The sequence below is a fragment of the Tursiops truncatus genome, chromosome 2, assembly GCF_011762595.2.
Source record: "Tursiops truncatus isolate mTurTru1 chromosome 2, mTurTru1.mat.Y, whole genome shotgun sequence".
Classification (NCBI taxonomy): Eukaryota; Metazoa; Chordata; class Mammalia; order Artiodactyla; family Delphinidae; genus Tursiops; species Tursiops truncatus.
In genome coordinates, this window is record NC_047035.1 from 74797350 (window position 1) to 74819751 (window position 22402).

General features: G+C 46.8%; 1 protein-coding gene and 1 long non-coding RNA gene across 5 annotated transcripts in view; one reads left to right on the top strand and one right to left on the bottom strand.

The window, feature by feature from the left end:
• Positions 1-4305, top strand: part of LOC109552287 (uncharacterized) — a 91703-nt gene extending 87398 nt beyond the window's left edge. For both annotated transcript variants that reach the window (XR_012329412.1, XR_012329413.1), the window contains one exon: positions 3249-4305. This is a non-coding gene — a long non-coding RNA (uncharacterized lncRNA). The remainder of the gene's footprint in view (positions 1-3248) is intronic.
• On the bottom strand, positions 1867-19723 carry ABHD4 (abhydrolase domain containing 4, N-acyl phospholipase B). 3 transcript variants are annotated; one of them, XM_073799565.1, is made up of 7 exons: positions 19621-19723; positions 15838-15926; positions 14257-14582; positions 13950-14104; positions 12096-12207; positions 4064-4250; positions 1867-3348 (listed from the first exon to the last, which is right to left on the bottom strand). In XM_073799565.1, the coding sequence occupies exons 2-7, from the start codon at positions 15859-15861 to the stop codon at positions 3259-3261; spliced, it is 894 nt and encodes a 297-aa protein (XP_073655666.1). In that variant the 5' UTR covers positions 15862-15926; positions 19621-19723; the 3' UTR covers positions 1867-3258. The 3 variants fall into 3 exon arrangements, with proteins under 3 accessions (XP_073655666.1, XP_019804095.1, XP_073655660.1); XM_019948536.3 differs by having other exon boundaries at positions 14257-14629; positions 19621-19717; XM_073799559.1 differs by lacking the exon at positions 19621-19723 and adding an exon at positions 19514-19532 and having other exon boundaries at positions 14257-14629.
• Between the last annotated feature and the right edge of the window lie 2679 nt (positions 19724-22402).

A 22402-nucleotide genomic window follows, 5' to 3' on the forward strand; every position in this document is an offset into this window, starting at 1 on the left:
ATAGTAGTGTGTATATGTCAATCCCAATCTCCCAATTTATCCCTCTTCCTTTCCCCCCGGTAACCGTAAGTTTGTTTTGTGATGTGAGTGGGTTTGCTGACTACTGCCTTACTTGGCCCTTCCTGCAAGGGGATGGTAGCAGCACTCAGCATTGACATCAAGTCTTTTTGATTTTACCTCCGAAACATTTCTTGCATCTTCTCTGCATGTCCACTAATCACTGGCCAAGTCCAAGCTACCAGCATCACTGGCCTGGACCACTCCGTGGCCTCAAAGTTTCCCCTGCGGGGACTCATCCCCCTCCAATCGGTACTCAACACAGCAGCCAGAGTGGTCATTTCCAGTCTCAAGTCAGATTCTGTCACACTCCCCACCCTACCCTGACCCTCACTCCAGTTATTATTTTTTTCTTTTTCCTTTCTTTTTTCTTTTTTCCTTTGGCTGCACCACACGGCATGCGGGATCTTAGTTCCCTGACCTGAGATCAAACCTGTGCCCCTGCAGTGGAAGCATGAAGTCTTAACCACTGGACCGCCAGAGAAGTCCCGCTCCAGTTATTTCTTTCCATCGCTTTTAGGGTGAACACGACATTCTTCTCACAGTCAGAGGACCTGCAGGACTGGATCCGCACCCTATACCTCATTTCACAGCCATTGTTCCTGCTAATAGATCTCTCCACAGACCTGCCCCCCCCCACTCCTTTCACCTGCTCTTCCTTCAGGCTCAGCTGTCATCACTTCCCCAGGGACGCCTTCCCAACCTCTCAAGGGCTGCACTTTTCAGTTGCAATTTTTTACTAATTGATGCAATAATCTGATTAAACACGAGTCTTCATGTAGAATGTAATTTCCCATGGAGGCAGGGACCACATTTCTTCACTATCACAGCCCTAGTGCTTGGTTCTAAGTACCTGTCCTCAGGACTTCCCTGGTGGTCCAGTGGTTAGGACTCGGCACTCTCACTGCCGGGACCCCAGGTTCGATACCTGGTTGGGGCACTAAGATCCCATAAACCGAGTGGCAAGGCCAAAACAAAAACAAAAACAAAAACCTGCCCTCGCCTCCATATGGCAGGTGTTGTCCATCAAGCAATCTTCAGTCAGAGAATATGCAGGGTCCTCGGATAGACCAGAGCTTTGTAATTATACCCAGGAGTTCCATTCACTTGTTCATTCATTCATTCATGATGACAAATGTAGGATTAAGTGCCATTTTGAGCTGTTAAATTCTGGGCCTAGCTGGAGTCAGCCAGCACAGCAGGCACCGCTGGTAATGATTTGAACATGTCTGAACACTTGGCGTGCCTCACTTCCCTTGGCTCAATCAAAATAAACATCTACTGAACATGAACTAGGCGCCAGACGTGCCCCCTGTCCTTAAGCAGCTTGTGATCTAGGGAGGAAAGACAGACACGAAACAAGTGACTACAAGTTTATGAGTTTTACCAAGGGGCATTCGAGTGTGCCTTGGAGACACAGAAGAGGGGGTGCGAGTCTAGTCTAGGGGTTCAGGGGAAAGCTTCCCTGCAGAAGGAATATTTGAGTTGAGGTTGAGGGTGAGTAGGAGTTAGAATAGGCCCTAGGGAGCAGTCCAGGTGAAGGCCAAGGTGAACTTCAGATGATAGGGCTATTTAATGGGCAGTAGGGAGCACCCAGTTCAGCCTAATTCTCCTGTGAGTTGGGGCTTGGCCCATCCAGTCCTTATCCATCCTCTTAAGGGGCGGATGCTGCACTAAACGGGAGAGGGAGTCGAGTGGCCTGTGCGTGGGTACCTCTCGGGGCTCCCTCCTCTGACTCAGGCGGCACAGGAGCTGTTGTGAATTCAGCACCACTCTTGTTGGAGCAATATTAAACATCATCACCAAAGGCAGTTTTGACTCATTTATTTATTAATATAGAAAAGGAGCCCAAGGCAGCTGGACCAGTAGTACAAAGCACCAGGAGTTAATACTATTCTGGTGAAAGGGTTGGCTTTACAAAAGTGAAGGAGTAGGCAAGAGCTGCCCTGGTTCTGGGGCCAGGCCCAGCCTACTGCCCAGAACCTCAGAGCAGCACCTGGAACCAGCCGCTGGGAGAGAGTGACGGGGGGTCGGGGGCTGATGAGCTGGAGACCAGAAGGACAGGTGGCAGGGATGGAGGGCCAGGCAGTGAGAACCATCCTGTGGCTGATGAGGACAGGCAACTGCCGGCTGGAGGCTCCCCACTGGACCCTGGGCGGAGGCTCACGTGAGCCTCAGCTCCGGGGGCAGGTAGAAAAACCCTGCGGATACTAGAGAGGATGGGGATCCAGACACGGCTCAGGGTTGAAGGGCCTTTCCCTTCTCTCCACCAGGGGCCACCTTTCTCAACACTATGGGTGGGGCTTCAGGGCCCAAGGCACAGAGGGAGGCCCAGAGGCCTCCCAGCGGGAGGAAGAGGGGGCAGAAAGGAAGCACTTGAATGTTCCCAGCTTAGGCAGCTGGGGCTAAGACACAGGGCAGGCAAACAGCACCCCCGTACAATGAGGCTGGAACGCAGGGCTGGGTTGGGCTTATCCTCAGCCAGGACCAGCCCCATGGCAACGGTGCTTGCCTCAAACCTTAGCAAACAGAGTCTGCTGTGAGCACTGTCTCTCAGCAGACCCGGGTGCCAGCCCTAGCTCTCCTGGAACAGAGCTGTCTCACCATGGACCAGCCATGCCCTGCCCTGCCCTGGGCCTCCTCTGTTAATGAGGGCTTTGGATATGACCTCTCAGGTCACGGGAGCTGCAGGACCTGCTCTTGGTACTTAAGTGGGAACCAGTCCCAACCAGACTCCGGACAGAACTGGCATGGGCCGGGGGGCCGGGGGTGAAGGGGGAGGAAGATGTTCCTGCACGGAACTTACCCCACACACACTCCAGAGCCAGGAAAGGCCACTGAGAGCCTCTCCTTCGCCCAGGGGAGGCAGCCGCCCTCCCTTTGGCACAGGGGGGACGCAGCTTGGTGTGACCCTTCATAACCACACCTGGGTAACACTCGGCATGGAGAGAATGGGGTGGCACTCTGCAAGCCTTTATGCTCTTCCCTGGGGTGGGGAGCTCAAGGCCACTTGTGGCTTTTGCCTCTAGCCCTTAGCGTAGAGAGGAGTGCTCTCCTTCTGTGGTCCTGCCCTGGGGACAGCCCGAGACTCTGCCTGGCTGGCACATGTTAGTTGGTCAGGAAGGGACAGAGGGGTAAGTAAGGAGACAGGGAGGTGAGAGTGAATCTCTGGCTTTCTCCTCGCCCTCTAGGGAGAGCAGCTCAATCAACTGAGTCGCAGATCTCCTCCACCACTGCGTTGAAGATGTGTGGCTGGTCCGCGTACACGTGGTGTGAGGCGCCCTCGATCTCCTGTGGATGGAGGACCCCACCAGGGGCGGGACAGCCCTTTATTCAAGGCACTGGAAAGCTATTGCACCATTTCTTTTTCCCTTAAGCCTGCTTGCCCGTCGCCCATGAGCACTTATTTTATCTAAGACAACAGTCCACCTTTCTCCCCAGATCTTGGCACTTCCCTGTGGGGGTCAGTGAATCCCAATATCCCATCCTTACTTCTCCCATGGCGCCTGATTTTATCTTTCCTTCCATGCCAGCCCCTCCAGCGACCTGCTCATGTCAGCGACCTGCTCATGTCATCCACATGTCCACTAAAGCAGGGCCCATCAGGCACCAGCCTAATTAAGCATACTCATTAGCAAATGAGGGTGGGGGGCGCGGAGGAGTGTGGTGGGAAGGCTTCATGGCAGCCTCTACAGTTCCCAGCTCTGGTTTGGGGTGGGAATTACAGGGGGTGGAGGGACAGCGTGGTGCCTGTGCCTGACTACTGGACAAGAATCTGCCTTTCAGCTGAACTGAGCTACACAGAAGTGAGAAGCCCCTAATTATGATTTTACAGAGAGCCAACCCTTTCAAATCCACTACCATAGCTCAACCTGTCCACTCCTCTTTCCCCCCGACTCTCCCATCACCCTTCGCTACCCTGACTCAGCTACTCTGGGTCAGTCAACACGTGCTGGGATGTTGCAGTGTTTCCACCTCAATCCTGCTCCTCCAGTGGCCAACGTACCATGTCTCGGACGTAGGAATCCGGCCGCTGCAGCTTCACCTTTTTTCCCGTGCTGGTGTCTATCCAGGTGTTGGCCCCGTAGATCATGGTGATGGGCATTTCTTTTTGAATCAAGTGAATTCGCTCTAACATGGGTCGCCGGGCCCAGCCGAAGGACTCCATCATGGTTTTGAATGCCGTCTCCCCACTGAAGAAGCAAAACAGGGTGAGGCAATGAATAAACGCCACAGCCTAAAATGTCAGTTTGTTGATCTCAGAGGCTGGGGAAGTATCTTTGTCATTCTTTGTGGTCCTCTCAGAGCCCAGCACTGGGCTCATTAAATATTAGGAAGATTAGGAGACAGGACTGAATCTCCAGAGGCTCCTATCACAGATGAGTTAGGAGGGATACACTTGTGAAAACCCCATGGCACTGAGAATTATCCAAGAGCCTAATAGGTTACTGTTCATTCAACAAATATTTATGTGGCATCCCGGAGCTGAGGGTGGGGACATATGAACAAGACACACGCAGTGCCTGCCCTCCTGGAGCTCACATTATCTTCATACTTTAGGCATAAATAATGAATTATATGATTAACTTAACTTCAAATTTCCCAAGAATTATGAAAGGGTGGCGGAGCTCTAGGAGAACACAGACTAGGGACTTGGCTTCCTGGGGCTGAAGGAGAGGGTCAGGGGGTTCACTTGGGGTGGGCTCTGATGAGCAAGTACTACAGTAGCACAAAGGGCTTGCTGAAGAGAATGGAATGAAACGTCAGTCTTGTGAGGACCTGGGGGGAGCAGCAGTTTGTGCGACTTGAGAAGCAATGACGGCCAATCTAATCTCCTTTGCTCCCTGGCCATTTCCTTAGGGAGAGCTAACCGAGGCTGTGTCACGAGGGGTCTGCAAGGCCGGGGCAGAAGCCAGCTGTCCAGGTTGCTCTCCTGGGAAGCAGGAGAGGTTGGGGACACCGCCACCCAGCAGGCTCAGCCTGTTTGGGAATTATATCCCCAGTCTCCTTTGCACCCCTGAGATGAAAGAGAGCCTGGGTTCTGCACAGGCCACCAGAAACAGGGCTCCTCCTTAAGGCAGTGCAGCATAGTGGAAAAATCATGGACTCTGGAGTCAGAGAGACATGAGTTCAAATCCTGGCTGTAGTTTCTAAGCAAGTCATGTAAATAAGAATACACCTTAATTTTCTCATTTACAAGCTGGGAGGAGTTATACCCACTTTATTAGGTCATTGTGAAGAAAATGAAAATATGTACAAAGCCCCTAAATCTAGGTGAAGCAAAGTAGGTACCCCATCCCCCAAATATTCTTCTTTGGCCAAATCGTATGTTTTCCAAGGGAATGGTAAGAGTTACCATGAGCTCATGAAGGTTACAACTCAGGAAGACTCGGGGGCTTATAAAATTGAGTGATGGTGTTTGGGGGAAGGGGCTTGTTATCACCGATGTCATCTCTGCTTCTTCTAGGACCTGAATGAGGTGTGTGATTATGTACTCTGTGGCTTAGATTGGGAGGCCATTCATTATATGGAACTAGGTCTGGGACTGGGGAATGCTCTGAGGAAAGGGCTAGGGGTGGGCCTGCAGGGTCTCAGAGAGTATGAGACTGGCACTGAGCCCAGTGGGGGCTGAGAGGAGTCGAGAGCAGGAAGCAGTGGGCTTCCTGATTTGACTGTTGAGCTGAGTTTCTATACTGCTGCTTAAGCAGGGCCCTTCAATCAGCTGGGCTCCTGAGGAATGTTGGATGAACAGTTCCCACGCTGCCTGAAAGCTGTCTGGGTTTGACGCTAATGCCCAGACAGCACTGCTGGAATGCAAAACCCCAGTTGCTTCACAGCTTTCGGCTGAACAGTCCTGAAATGAGGCATGGCAGTGCTGCTGCTCCCAATGACCTTGGCTCCCCTGAGATGCCTCCCAGTAGTGTGGGGTGAGGCCCCCACAGAGGTGGTGCCTCATGGTATCAGCCACTCACATGGCACTGCCAGGGAGGGAAGACTACCTCCCTGACTCTGCCCTGGATGGCAGTTGTCAAGACTGTAGATCAGCAGGCTTCTGGGGCCTATGTCTGAGTTGTCATAGATATAAACTTCTAGAGATTCTGCGGACATCCCCAAATCCCCCAAAGATAGGGAAGGCATTCCTATCCCAACAGTAAGTATTTCAAGGTGCACATAATTAAATTTTTAAATGCATAATCTATCCATCAGCAGTTCTATTTGTAGGAATGTAGTCTAGAGATAGTCACATGTGAGCAAAGGAAGATACATAAGGAGGTTCCCTGAAGCAATGTCACATGATATCTCAGACCTAAACTAACAAGAAGATTCAGGAATTACAGGTCTGGGACAGGAGAAGACTTTCTTTCTTTTTTTTTTTTTTTCTTTATAAAAATACCATGTTCAGAGAAGGAAAAAGAACTACAATCCTGCAGCCTGTGGAACAAAAACCACATTCACAGAAAGATAGACAAGATGAAAAGGCAGAGGGCTATGTACCAGATGAAGGAACAAGATACAACCCCAGAAAAACAACTAAATGAAGTGGAGATAGGCAACCTTCCAGAAAAAGAATTCAGAATAATGATAGTGAAGATGATCCAGGACCTCGGAAAAAGAATGGAGGCAAAGATAGAGACAATGCAAGAAACGTTTAACAAAGACTTAGAAGAATTAAAGAGCAAACAAACAGAGATGAACAATACAATAACTGAAATAAAAACTACACTGGAAGGAATCAATAGCAGAATAACTGAGGCAGAAGAACGGATAAGTGACCTGGAAGACAGAATGGTGGAATTCACTGCTGCGGAACAGAATAAAGAAAAAAGAATGAAAAGAGATGAAGACAACCTAAGAGACCTCTGGGACAACATTAAACGCAACAACATTCGCATTATAGGGGTCCCAGAAGAAGAAAGAGAGAAAGGGCCCAAGAAAATATTTGAAGAGATTATAGTCGCAAACTTCCCTAACAGGGGAAAGGAAATAGCCACCCAAGTCCAGGAAGCACAGAGTCCCATACAAGATAAACCCAAGGAGAAACACGCCGAGACATGTAGTAATCAAATCAGCAAAAATTAAAGACAAAGAAAAATTATTGAAAACAGCAAGGGAAAAATGACAAATAACATACAAGGGAACTCCCATAAGGTTAACAGCTGATTTCTCAGCAGAAACTCTACAAGCCAGAAGGGAGTGGCATGATATACTTAAAGTGATGAAAGGGAAGAACCTACAACCAAGATTACTCTACCCGGCAAGGATCTCATTCAGATTCAACAGAGAAATCGAAAGCTTTACAGGCAAGCAAAAGCTAAGAGAATTCAGCACCACCAAACGAGCTCTACAACAAATGCTAAAGGAACTTCTCTAAGTGGGAAACACAAGAGAAGAAAAGGACCTACAAACACAAATGCAAAAAACTAAGAAAATGGTCATAGGAACATACATATCGATAATTACCTTAAACATGAATGGATTAAATGCTCCAACCAAAAGACACAGGCTTGCTGAATGGATACAAAAACAAGACCCATACATATGCTGTCTACAAGAGACCCACTTCAGACCTAGGGACATATACAGACTGAAAGTGAGGGGGATGGAAAAAGATATTCCATGCAAATAGAAATCAAAAGAAAGCTGGAATAGCAATACTCATATCAGATAAAATAGATTTTAAAATAAAGAATGCTACAAGAGACAAGGAAGGACACTACATAATGATCAAGGGATCAATCCAAGAAGAAGATATAACAATTATAAATATATATGCACCCAACATAGGAGCACCTCAATACATAAGGCAACTGCTAACAGCTGTAAAAGAGGAAATCGACAGTAACACAATAATAGTGGGGGACTTTATCACCTCACTTACATCAATGGACAGATCATCCAAAATGAAAATAAATAAGGAAAAACAAGCTTTAAACAACACAATAGACCAGATAGATTTAATTGATATTTATAGGACATTCCATCCAAAAACAGCAGATTACACTTTCTTCTCAAGTGCGCACAGAACATTCTCCAGGATAGATCACATCTTGGGTCACAAATCAAGCCTCAGTAAGTTTAAGAAAATTGAAATCATATCAAGCATCTTTTCTGACCACAATGCTATGAGATTAGAAATGAATTACACGGGAAAAAACGTAAAAAACACAAACACATGGAGGCTAAACACTATTTTACTAAATAATCAAGAGATCACTGAAGGAATCAGAGGAAGTCAAAAAATACCTAGAGACAAATGACAATGAAAACATGACAATCCAAAACCTATGGGATGCAGCAAAAACAGTTCTAAGAGGGAAGTTTATAGCTATACAAGCCTACCTCAAGAAACAAGAAAAATCTTAAATAAACAATGTAACCTTACACCTAAAGGAACTAGAGGAAGAAGAACAAACAAAACCCAAAGTTAGCAGAAGGAAAGAAATCATAAAGATCAGAGCAGAAATAAATGAAATAGAAACAAAGAAAACAATAGCAACGATCAATAAAACTAAAAGCTGGTTCTTTGAGAAGATAAACAAAATTGATAAACCATTAGCAAGACTCATCAAGAAAAAGAGGGAGGGCTTCCCTGATGGTGCAGTGGTTGAGAGTCTGCCTGCCAATGCAGGGGACATGGGTTTGTGCCCTGGTCCAGCAGGATCCCACATGCCGCGGAGCGGCTGGGCCTGTGAGCCATGGCCGCTGGGCCTGTGCGTCCGGAGCCTGTGCTCCGCAACGGGAGAAGCCACAACAGTGAGAGGCCCGCGTACCACAAAAACAAAAACAAAAACCAAACAAAACAAAAAAAGAAAAAGAGGGAAAGAACTCAAATCAATAAAATTAGAAATGAAAAAGAAGAAGTTACAACAGACACTGCAGAAATACAAAGCATCCTAAGAGACTACTACCAGCAACTCTATGCCAATAAAATGGACAACCTGGAAGAAATGGACAAATTCTTAGAAAGGTATAACCTTTCAAGGCTGAACCAGAAAGAAATAAAAAATATGAACAGACCAATCACAAGTAATGAAATTGACACTGTGATTAGAAATCTTCCAACAAAAAAAAGTCCAGGACCAGATGGCTTCACAGGTGAATTCTATCAAACATTTAGAGAAGAGCTAACACCCATCCTTCTCAAACTCTTCCAAAAAGTTGCAGAGGAAGGAACACTCCCAAACTCATTCTATGAGGCCACCATCACCCTGATACCAAAACCAGACAAAGGTACTACAAAAAAAGAAAATTACAGACCAATATCACTGATGAATATAGATGCAAAAATCCTCAACAAAATACTAGCAAACAGAATCCAACAACACATTACATACACCATGATCAAGTGGGATTTATCCCAGGTATGCAAGGATTCTTCAATATATGCAAATCAATCAATATGATACACCATATTAACAAACTGAAGAATAAAAACCATATGATCATCTCAATAGATGCAGAAAAAGCTTTTGACAAAATTCAACACCCATTTATGATAAAAACTACAGAAAGTGTGCATAGAGGGAACCTACCTCAACATAATAAAGGCCATATATGACAAACCCACAGCAAACATCATTCTCAATGGTGAAAACCTGAAAGCATTTCCTCTAAGATCAGGAACAAGACAAGGATGTCCTCTCTCACCGCTATTATTCAATGTAGTTTTGGAAGTCCTAGCCATGGCAATCAGAGAAGAAAAAGAAATAAAAAGAATACAAACTGGAAAAGAAGAAGTAAAACAGTCACTGTTTGCAGATGGCATGATACTATACATAGAGAATTCTAAAGGTGCCACCAGAAAACTACTAGAGCTAATCATTGAATTTGGTAAAGTTGCAGGATACAAAATTAATGCACAGAAATCTCTTGCATTCCTATACACTAATGATGAAAAATCTGAAAGAGAAATTAAGGAAACACTCCCATTTACCACTGCAACAAAAAGAATAAAATACCTAGGAATAAACCTAGGGAGACAAAAGACCTGTATGCAGAAAACTATAAGACACTGATGAAAGAAATTAAAGATGATACCAACAGATGGAGAGATATACCATGTTCTTGGATTGGAAGAATCAATATTGTGAAAATGACTATACTACCCAAAGCAATCTACAGATTCAATGCAATCCCTATCAAATTACCAATGGCATTTTTTATGAACTAGAACAAAAAAATCTTAAAATTTGTATGGAGACACAAAAGACTCTGAATAGCCAAAGCAGTCTTGAGGGAAGAAAATGGAGCTGGAGGAATCAGACTCCCTGACTTCAGACTATACTACAAAGCTACAGTAATGAAGACAATATGGTACTGGCACAAAAACAGAAACATAGATCAATGGAACAAGATAGAAAGCTCAGAGGTAAACCCATGCACCTATGGTCAACTAATCTATGACAAAAGAGGCAAGGATATACAATGGAGAAAAGACAGTCTCTTCAACGAGTGGTGCTGGGAAAACTGGACAGCTACATGTAAAAGAATGAAATTAGAACACTCCCTAACACCATACACAAAAATAAACTCAAAATGGATTAGAGACCTAAATGTAAGACTGGACACTATAAAACTCTTAGAGGAAAACATAGAAAGAACACTCATTGACATAAATCACAGCAAGATCTTTTTTGATCCACCTCCTAGAGTAATGGAAATGAAAACAAAAATAAACAAATGGGACCTAATGAAACTTCAAAGCTTTTGCACAGCAAAGGAAACCATAAACAAGACAAAAAGACAACCCTCAGAATGGGAGAAAATATTTGCAAATGAATCAATGGACAAAGGATTAATCTCCAAAATATATAAACAGCTCATGTGCTCAATATTAAAAAAAAAACCCAATCCAAAAATGGGAAGAAGACCTAGATAGACATTTCTCCAAAGAAGACATACAGATGGCCAAGAAGCACATGAAAAGCTGCTCAACATCACTAATTATGAGAGAAATGCAAATCAAAACTACAATGAGGTATCACCTCACACCAGTTAGAATGGGCTTCATCAGAAAATCTACAAACAACAAATGCTGGAAAGGGTGTGGAGAAAAGGGAACCCTCTTGCACTTGGAATGTAAACTGATACAGCCACTATGGAGAACAGTATGGAGGTTCCTTAAAAAACTAAAAATAGAATTACCATATGACCCAGCAATCCCATTCCTGGGCATATACCGAGAGAAAACCACAATTCAAAAAGACACATGCATCCCACTGTTCATTGCAGCACTATTTACAATAGCCAGGTCATGGAAGCAACCTAAATGCCCATCGACAGACGAATGGATAAAGAAGTTGTGATACATATATACAATGGAATATTACTCAGCCATAAAAAGGAACGAAATTGGATCATTTGTTGAGATGTGGATGGATCCAGAAACTGTCATACAGAGTGAAGTAAGTCAGAAAGAGAAAAACAAATATCGTGTATTAACACGTATATGTGGAACCTAGAAAAACAGTACAGATGAACTGGTTTGCAGGGCAGAAATAGAGACACAGACATAGAGAAGAAACCTATGGACACCAAGGGGGGAAAGCTGCGGCGGGGGGGGTGGGGGTGAGGGGGTGATTTATTGGGCGATTGGGATTGACATGTATACACTGATGTGTATAAAATGGATGACTAATAAGGACCTGATGTATAAAAAAATAAATAAAATTCAAAAAAAAATACCATGTTCATATCACTTTTTCAGTTAAAAAAAAAAAGATCTTTGCAAATGTTTTCCAGTCTTTTTGCCTGTCAGGCTAACTGCCTATCTCCAGGGAAGAGTAAGGATCCTTCTCTAGAGACGGGCGGCATGTTTAATTAATCTATTATCTTCTCCATTCCTTTGCGCCTATCCCTGGGAAAGTCTCTGGAAACCATCAAGCCTGCTAATGCCTATGTTCCCCTAACTGAATGAGAGCTCTGTGGAAGAAGAAATATAGCACAGAATGATCCTGGGACCGCTCTGGAGTTTTCCAGCAGCTCGAGTTTTAGCTGCCAACCCATCGACCTGAGCCGACTCTGGAAGCTGCCCTCACCTGGGATTCTGGGCATTGCAGTGGTAGATATACTCCGATATAGTATCATCGTCAAAGAAGTCTGCAAACTTGCGTTTGAAGTCTGGTCGGAATCGCTGTACCAGGCTGGGCCCTGGGAGGGGACAGAACGTGGAGAGGCCGATTTGAATAGGGAGGAAAGACTCCTGCTTTTTTATGTGTTAACAACTTTAACCAAACATTATTTCTCCTAAGGGTTTGTTTGCTTTGTACACTTAATGTTATAGTGGCAGACAGAGCATGGAAGTCTTTTGGGAAGCTCCAGGTGACTACAAATGAGAGTCAGTTGCCAAAGAATTTAGACAGTCTAATGTCACTGAGGAACCAGATTATCTGCAGCTCAATGAAGTCCCAAGATCTTTCTCTCCAAGGATCACAAGCCCCACTGGAGTCCATGGTTGAGATGCTTTGCTTTTACAGTCCGAGCTATGTTCTCTTTCTCCCCGAGACCCTTTATGGCCATTTAATCTTCTGAAGGTAGTGGATGAAACCAGACCACCTCCCAAGAGCCCTCTCACGTTCAGGCCTGTAACAGAATACGAGTGAAGAGGTGAACCTAATGCTGGCATCTCAGACTCGGGGCACAGTTTTAGAGCAATCTGTTCCCTTCACCTTTCTTTAAATAGTACATATACAAGCAGTAGGGCACTTGAAACACACTGTAAAAACTGGGCCTAATGAATGATCAGCTTCTGGCCTCTCTCTTCTGGTCTGCTCTCTCTGTGTGAGAAGCAAGGGGTGAGAGGGAAGCAAAGCCGGGATCCCCTGGGCCCTGGTCCTCCTGCATGGCTGCCAGCCAACCTCCCCAACCATAACAGCTCTGATGCCCATGCATGGACCTGGCCAGAGGCAAGTCCAGAAATGGGGAGAGTGGTTAGAGCAGGGCTTCTCCCTGTAAAAGGATTATAGAAGGTCTGTGCACAGTGCTGGGTGCCCTAAGAAGGTCAGCCCTCTGCACATTGAGTATCCTTTGGCACCTGTGTCTCTTGCTTTCCTTCCTTTCTCCCCAAACTCCTACCTTCTGCTCAAGTGCTCATTTTTCTCTTTTATCCAGAGCCATTCTGTTTCTCTTGAAGGGCCTAGAGAGACAACTCTTATTCAGCCATTAGCAATTAATTCATAATAATTGGCTATTGAACATTACTGTGTATATATAAGCCATCAGTGCAGAATAGATGGCCACCCATCTTCCGTAAAGGGAATCTGCTTTTCGCTTTATCAGAGTAAAAGGCTCCCCAGATAGGGAGGGTGCTAGCAGTGTGAGGTCAGAAGGCTGGGGCGTATTGCTCACACTCACTCTGGCTGGCTCCCCCCTCCTTCCCTCCCTTCACTCACAGGATTTGCTGACAGCTACTAAGTGGTGAAGATGTGGTGTCTGACTGGGGCAGGAGCTTGCCTGCCACTGTGGGCTAGGCTGGAGGCTCTGGTCCTGACCTCTCCTGGCAACAGGTGCTGGGTGAGCGGCAGGGATGGGATCCAGCAGTGGTGACCACGCTGAAACACCAACAAGCTGCCATAAACATGTAGCACAGAAACTCAGCAGAGGAAGAGTCACCTCACAGCCCCTTCCTCTCTCTCTGGGGCACAGAGTAGCAGTTCTGCTCCATCTGTCTCTTGCATGGAAAAGCTTTTTCCATGCAGCTGAAGGAAAAAAAGAACCTTCTGAAACTGCAGACAAAGACATCTGGTCCAGATTAACAGCTTTAAATAACAATGTTAGGCCTGTTCCCACTTTTCATGAACAAGAGGGGATGGTGAGAGTCCAGGTGCAGTGGGGCTTCTAGAATGGGAGAGCCGTGGTTTGAGGAGATAGTTTTCCATCTATAGGCTACTCACCCCAGGGCCCAGCTACTCGAAGAACAGCCAGTGGATTGGAACGCCCTAGGACAGAGGCCACAGCCTTGACCCAGGTCGGGGGTGCACGGATCTGACTGGGGTCAGTTGGTCGGAGGGGAAAGCCCCATGGGTCCACCAGGATGAGGTGTTTAACTCTAAAGGAGGAAAAAGGAGGAGTCAAGTTGTCTTTGCTTGAAGGTATCACAGCCCTTAAATCACCCAGGAAGAGAACTATTGGAAACAAATACCGGAAGTTTCCCGGCCAGGCGAGGAGTTGTCGTGATGGAGATGGGTGGCTCCCCCTTACCTGTCAGGGTACTTGATGGAGTAGGAAGTGGCCAGGAATCCTCCCAGACTGTGCCCCAGGAGGATCATACTGGGGATCCCCATGGTTTCCCGCCACGTCTCTATAGAGGTCACAAACTCGTCCTCGGCCCCCTCTGGGTCCCTCGGGAACGTTGGCCTAGAGCTTCGCCCGAAGCCGAGCAGATCGAAGGTGTGCAGAGTGCGGCGGGCGCTCAGTGAATCCATGTTGAGGATCCAGAGGCCCACGCCGCCCCCAAAGCCATGCACCATCACCAGGGGGGTGCGGTCCCTGAGCTCAGGGCTCACTGTCACCGTCCAGATCTTGTTCTGGTTTGGGAGGGACACATATCGGGCCAGGAACTTGTTCTGGAGGCCTAGGGAGAGGGGTCCAGGGCAGAGCAATAAGACTGTGTGCTGACAGCATCATCCTTTTGCTTGGACTCCCACTCTTCAGTTCTCTCTCATCCCCAAACCCTTCCTGACCTTCCTCGCTTTTCCTTTCACAACACTCTGACCATACATCCTAAGAGTTCAAGTCCAAGTACAATTTGTAGACCGTCTAGTCTGTAGGTATTAAGAGGGGCCATCTTACTCCTTGAGGCTGTTTGGGTCCCTTTGGGTCCATGGTGGCGGTGACCCCACTGACCCCCCTGACCCCACAGAGCTTCAGCATCTATCACTCTTGTACCTGTATGTGCTTGGGGCTTGACCCATGGACAGTAGTGTCCTCACTGAGGGTATCTGGGAGGGTTGAGCCAGGTCCCTCTTAGGGACAGACCAAGGTGGGCAATGCTTGCACTGCTGGTGTGAAGGCAGTCACATGACACAGCTGCCGGGGGGGGGGCGGGGGGAAGTCACCTGGATCCCAGACAGCTTGAAAGGCTTGAAAACTGGGGCTGTGGTTGTACTTATCCCAGCCCATAAGAGAGAGGGTAGCCATGGCTGGGGCAGTGGCTATAGGGCGGGGAAGATCATATGAGGATTATGGGGAGATGTGGCCCAAGGATCTTGTTTGAGTCGGTGGCTGCTGATGTCCCTGGGATGCCTTAACCCCCACAGAACACTGCCCACTAGAGCTGGTCTGTGGGAATCCCCAACCACTCTGGTAACTGGATGGCGGGGTGGGCTGGGGGGCGCTAATTGGGCAGAACACAAGGAATAGTAATATTAGAGAATACAGGACTGCTGGTCCTTGGGTAGGAAGACGGTAAATCTAAGAAGTGCTTGTGTGTTTGATGAGAAAGGGAGAGATGGCAAAAGAAAAGAATAGGAGAAGGAAGAAGTAAAGGAGAGGATGTGTACATTTGTACATGTTGTATGTTAATAGCTGGTACAGGGTTTGAGGTGAAGTTGTGGGATGTGACAGAAACCAGCATGACGGACAGGGAGGGAGATGTCAAGGAACCACTATCATGGAATGTGTGTCCTCTGGGCAAATCTTTTCCCTCCAGTCACAGACATCCCTTCCTCCCACCCCAAGCATTGTCAATCAGGAATCAGTGGGCTTAGTGTGCCAGGCTCCGGGAAGATCCTGTATCCTGGGCCTCCCGAGGGAGGTGGGATGAGTGTCCCTTCTACTTACACTGGAGGATCCTGGCTTCCACATTCTTCAGCTGAGACATGGAAGTGGGGCGCCAAGCGGGCAGCCAGCTGCTCAGCCAGCCTTGAGGCCTGGGACAGGGAGACACAGAGACACTCACTGGCAAAGCTGGAAACACTGATGCTGTCAGGCTTGCCGGCAGTTAGTTACAAAAGAGTTATCAGTGTGCAGGGTGTTTCCAGGCTCAGGAAACCTGCCCCTATGGCAGTCAGCAATTCCATGGCTGCCTGATAGACTGTTACTCTTCTCTGGTAAATGGTTATTAACAACAACATGCCCTTTGTTTCAACAGATACTCAGAATACCATGTGCACAACACTTCACAGTTTACAAAGCCCTTTCACATTTTTTTATCTCATTGGAGCTTTACAACTCCACTTTGTTACTGGTTATTATAATGTTCAAGGAGGTTACAAGGGGAAAAAAGCCAACTTTTAACTAATGTTTCAGTTCTCCTTTGCCATCCCTAGGACTGTATGTTCCCTTAGAGTAGGGAAAATTCCCATGCCACCTGCCCTCCTGGAAGGGCACCAGTGTTTGTGTGTGCCCTCTTCCAAGCCTCTGGAAGTACAGAGCACTGTGTCACTGCCCAGTTGGGCTCTCAGGCAATCAATCAGTCCAGCCTTGAATGACATGATGGGAGAGGCAGGGAGTAGGATGAGGGAGACCTGGGTTCAAGTCCTGCTGTGATTCCCTGACAGGACAAAGGTTGCCCTTGGTTTTGTTTCCAGTTTATGAAATGAGTAGAAAGCTCACACACGTCATCACCTCCAGTGGCATGCAGTAAAACAGACAAGATAACCTATCTTGCTTTCTACTTTATACCCAGGGAACTTTAAGTCATTGCAGGGTAGAGGTTGAAAGTAGCAGTTGTGGAATAATTTTTAAAAACCCTGGATCTAGGGACTTCCCTGGTGGTACAGTAGTTTAGAATCCGCCTGCCAATGCAGGGGACACGGGATCGAGCCCTGGTCCAGGAAGATCCCACATGCCGGGGAGCAACTAAGCCAGTGCACCACAACTACTGGGCCTGCACTCTAAAGCCCACGAGCCACAACTTTTGAGCCCACGTGCCACAACTACTGAAGAGCCCCGTGCTCTGCAACAAGAGAAGCCACCGCAATGAGAAGCCCCCACACTGCAACGAAGAGTAGCCCCTGCTCGCCGCAACTAGAGAAAGCCCACATGCAGCAACGAAGACCCGATGCAGCCAAAAACAAACAAACAAACAAACCCCCCAAAAAATGCTTTTAAAAAAAAAAAACGCCCTGGATCTAAGTCACAATAATATCATTTACAAGCAGACTGGTGTTGGCCTGTTAAATAACCTGTCTTTGAGCATCTAGATATGGAAGGGACCTCATAAGGTGCCTGGGACAAAACAGATGCTCAATGAATGAGCTTTTATTATTCCTTTTCCATCCCATATGATATTTCTCTTTTCTTGAACTCTGTCTGGATGAAGTGGATTTCAGGATCCACACCACCAGTTACAGAAAGGGCCTGTAAACATCAGAACAGTCAAGCAGGGGCATTCTGCGGGGGAGCGAGGGGAACTATTACCAACCCCCCCCCATGGCACACATTGGGCATCTTGCTACATCATTTGAAGTGCAGAATTTTAGATTAGAATAGTTCCCTAGAAATCTAGTCCAGCCTCTTTATTTTACAGATGAGCAAAGTGATGCCCGAAGAGGTTATACAGCTAGTTAGAAAAAGAAGCAGAACTAGAACCGGGATCTCAAATCCAGGTTTCGCCTTATTTTTTCAAGGCCACACACGAATACTCACATTATACAAGCACAGTTTCACACTTGTCTGTTTTCTGAAAGGAGGTGTGACCTAAGGCCAGAGGCTGAAGTTCTAATCCTGGCATTGCCACTCACCAGCAATGTGTCTTTGGACACATTATTTAGCCTTCTCTAGTCAGTTTCCTCATCTTTAAAGGGAGGTAATAATAGTATCTACCTCATAGCGTTGTTATAAAGATCAAATGAATGAATGCACAGAGACATCACACTAGCACAAGATAAAGTCCCAATAAATGTTCTTTTCCCCAGCTAAATCATAAGCTATCTGTATTCCCAGTGTTTTGCAAGTAGCAAATCTCAGTGACTGAGGTTTGAAAGACATACTGAGGTTGCAGCTGAAACTGGTCCATCAATGGCTTTAGCCAGGTGAGAGCTGTCACTCTCAATCAATGCAGTCCTACAAAGACTCAGAACCCTTTGAATATTCCACTGGAATTCCTTATAGGCTTGAAGCACGGGCACCAAGACCACAGAATGTTGCCAGTCTTAAGAGACAAACCTTCTCTCCACCCCACAGAGACTGTGACAAGTCAGGGCATGTCATCTGGACCTCACATTGCCTTATATCTGCCCAAAGCAGCACTCAGGAGAAATGTTGTTCCAAGGAACAGCATCAAGGGCTGCTCTGCAGAGATACTATTCAGGGAGAGCTTTTCCTCTCTTCTTCACCAAAAATGCTACTGGTAAAGAACTGGAAATAGTCCCTGGCACACTATCTGCTCCATACCACTGGGGAGATGAGGACTGAGCTGGGGAATTCAGGCAAGAAGCAGAGCAGCCACTTAGCCATGAACTTAGCCTGGCTGGGGTTGTCTCTTCCCTTTAGGGTGCCTTTATCCTGATGGTGGGTGAAGCAGAAGGGGTTCTGTGCTGGGTGAGAAGACTGTTCTAGACCTCTGTGATCTTGAGGTCTCCTAACTTCTTTGGGCACTGGATTCTTCATTTGTAAAAAGGAACTGATCTACCTGAATCTCTACCAGCTCTAATATTCGATTTCTCTAAGTCATCGTAGCTATTGTAAATCTCCTCTTGGAAGCATCATTTTGGAAAAACACCACTCTCCTGGGCAGTTCCTTCAAGTCCAGGAAGCTATTATTGTCATAACGTTAACTAGTTTTGCAAACAGCTCTGAAAAGGGGGGAACAAGGGGGAACACGGGATCCAGGAAAGGCCCAGTTTTGGTGAACACGGCCTCCCCGCCCCCCCGCCCCCCGCTTGGCTGGAAGCTGAGTCATTCTCCAAGCAACTTTTCCTTGCTCCTATCAGACTGTGAACTGCTTGTCACACCACCTACAGGTGGCATCCCAAACTTGATGTCCTTGAGACGGTGTTAACAAATTCCAAAAGCTCTAATTCTGAAACCGCAGCATTAAGGATATTGTTATGATGATTAAAAACTATCAACAAGGATTGCCAGCGACTAAGCGTCTCGGTTGGCAAGAGCGAAAGAAACTTGCAAGCCTATTAACCCAGACCAATCCCAGCGCAGTGGAGCCCGCTCTCCGCTTGCCACGCCTTACCCGTGCTGGGCTGGGCTAAGCAAGGCTCTTCCCACACCCCTGCCTCCCAACCTGGAGCAAATCCAGACGAGCAGACCTGGCTGTTACCCCCGCACCCGCGTCCACACGCTTGCTTTGGGGGAATCTGGGACATCACCACTAAATCTAATCCCAGGGTACATAGACTAGAGGGGAGCAAGGAATGAACGCGAACACTAAAGTGGAAAGTCAGAACCGCTGGGCTGTAGAAATCGTTCTCTTCCATTCCTCCCCTGGCTCTGCTGCCGCATCTTCTGGGCAAAAGGAAAGCAACCAAATGCAACCCCCCAACCCTCCCCTGAAGCCGACCTGAAAAAGGAAAGTCTGGAAGGTGTCTAAAACTGTTCCTCAGCCACAGACAGTCCCAGGTTCATGGCCCAGAGATAGAGATAGAGAAAGAGACAGGATTAACTCACTGCTGCTCCAGATCATCAGCCATAGTAAACAAGCCCTGCCGGGTCGAGCTGAGCCAGCCCATCCCTCCGCCTGACGCCAGCACCAGCTGACCCAGAAAAGGGTAGGATAGCAAAGTGGGGCGTGGCCAGCGCCGCGAACGGGGAGGAGGGGCCCCAGGACGCGGGCTGGGACTCTGAACCCAGCCGGCTGGGACAGCTGGGACACATGAGATGTCTCCGAGAGCGTCACAGAATAGGACAGTAGTTCTGGTCACATATTTGGGGACAGTGAGGGAGATAAGTAGTACTGAACCTACCGAGTCCCTCACAGGAGCTCCATCAAACCTCTACTCTCTGATAATTAAAAAGTGAATTAACTACCCCTGCACGCTCCCGCACACCCACTGGGCTTCCCTATTATAGCCACCCCATGCCCTCAAGTCCACCCCTTAGTGTTCCTTCTAATCAGATGCTCAAGATGTTTGTGGAGACACTACCCACCGTTGAACGCGCCTACCAAGGGTCTGAGAGCCTGTGGCCCAAGTAGACTACCAAATTTCGCAAATAAAACCCAGGACGCCTAGTTAAAGTTGAACTGCAGATAAACAGCAAATACTTTTTTGGAGTAAGCATGTCCCATGCAATATTTAGGACATAAATGGGCATCCTGTACTTTATCTGGCCACCCTAAACCTAAGGCACACATGCCAAGATGAGCATTCCTCTGCTCTGGGGTTGTCTTTGGCGCCAGCCTGGTTCCCGGGGACAGGGTGGCTCAACCTCAGGTGTCCGTCAGTTTGGGATCCCTGCCTCCCCTTCCCCAGAGGGAGCAGTTGAAGGACTAGCCTACATAGGTGGGTCCGCTTTAGGTAGCTGGGATGGGGGCTGGAGAGAGAGAGGTCCTGATTGGCTTGCTCAGAAGAGGAGTCAGATCTTAAGGCTGACTCCAGAACTTACCTGAACTGGTAAACAGGGCCTGATGTCCCTGGGGTGGTCATCCTCTTGATTAGGTTAAAACCAGACTAGAGATAGTGGATGGTGGGTGGGAGAATGCTGGTGGTAGGGGTTTGTCAAGGTGGTTTGTTTGCTTTTTAGCCTTCCTGCAGGACTCAGGAGATCCTGAGATTTCTTCTTTCTTGTAACACAGTGTTAAGCTGATCTGATTAGCATTACAAGGGATTGAAGTTTAAGAGAATAGACATTTATAGACTTTAGGGGTCTAGGAATTTGTAAGATGTGGGGCAAAGTAGTACAAATAGCAGAGGATCTGTCTCTCATTCATTCTTACAACAAAGCAGAGTGGTCCTAAACTTCAGGGTGCATTACAGTCATCTGGCTGGCTTGTTAAAAATTCAGGTTTCCAAATCCCTACCCGCTGAGATTCTAATTCATTTGGTTTGGTTTAATGCTAAAAGCTGCAATTTTAGGAAGCACTTCAGATGCTGAAGTTCAATGAATTCTGGGTGCAGGTCAGTTTTGGTTTTTACCACTTCTGCATGCTTGTGGGTAAATTATTTAGCATCTCTTTAATTTTCTTCTTCTGTCTTGTGTCTTGTAAGAATTAACCAAGATAATTCAAATAAACATTTAGTACATTTGTTTATGCTAAAAAGTTACCATTATTATTATTATATACACACCTATTCAAAGCCAAGCATTATGTTAGGCACTAAGAACACCATTATCAAAAGTAAAGAAACACAGGGAATTCCCTGGAAACACAGGGAATTCCCTGGCAGTCCAGTGTTAGAACTCTGAGCTTTCACTACAGAGGGCCCGGATTCAATCCCTGGTCGGGAAACTAAGATCCCACAGGCCGCGCAGCGTGGTAAAAAAAAAAAAAAAAAAAAGTAAAGAAACAGGCTGCTCTAGTGGTAAACGTAGGCTTTCTATCTTTTGCCACCCTAGGCTATTTGTCCCTTTGCAGAGTTGGCAACTTTGTTTTGGGAGCTCAGCTCAAACCTCCCCTCTTCTGAGGCCTTTGCTGTGACAACAGGGTCTAAAAGAGATGCCCAGTCACTCTATCACATTACTCTATTTTATTAAATTATCGTGCATATTTGTGGACTCATTTATTATCATTTTCCCTCCACTAGAGCCCAAGTTTCCTGGAGGACCTTGTCTTCTTCTCAGCTTTGCTGCCAGCCCCTAGGACAGAGTGTGGCACAGAGTACACAGTCAGTCCTTACTGGAGAAAGAAATGGATGAAAAGTCTAGTGAGGAGGTATATGTATAAACAAGTACCTAAAAAACAATGTGCTAAGTGTTATGGAACGGGAATGTTGCCTGTCATTCCAGTAAACAAAGAATGTTGCCCGCCATCAAGCCATCAGCCAGTGAGGTCTCCCCCTGCACACTCCCACCCCATGGTGCGCCCTGAGGAGAAGTCAGGATGGAGAGAAACAGGAAACATTCTGTGCTCTGGATACTGGCCCTAGAGTTAAGATGCATAGCTAAGGAATAATTTCAGTGAGCCCCAGATGTTTGCATCTTCCCCATACATAGTAAAGCACTAAAATTAAGTTGAGATGTCTGTTTTTTGTGATAAGCAGTAATATTTCCATGTTCGACTACGTTTTTGTTTTTGTTTTTGTTTTAAGCAAAAACCGTATATCCTGGCTCCTCTTCGGAGCAGTTCCTCAGGGCTATCTGAGAGCCTGTCTCCCAGGCTACAGTCCTCAGTAAGGTCCCCAAATAAAACTTAACTCTCAACTTTTAGTTTGTGCATTTTTCTCTGATCATCAGTGTCAAGGGCTTTTGGAAGCTATACCATATAGGAAATTCCAGGCTACATCACTCTGAG

Bases quoted from the DNA above. Each gene is read 5' to 3' on its own strand.
- ABHD4 (XM_019948536.3), bottom strand. From the start codon at position 19,682: ATGGGCTGGCTCAGCTCGACCCGGCAGGGCTTGTTTACTATGGCTGAT. The intron at 15,927-19,620 runs GTGAGTTAATCC...TCCCTGTCCCAG, and splicing joins GCTGATGATCTGGAGCAGCA to GCCTCAAGGCTGGCTGAGCA. The intron at 14,630-15,837 runs GTAAGTAGAAGG...CCCTCTCCCTAG, and splicing joins GGAAGCCAGGATCCTCCAGT to GCCTCCAGAACAAGTTCCTG.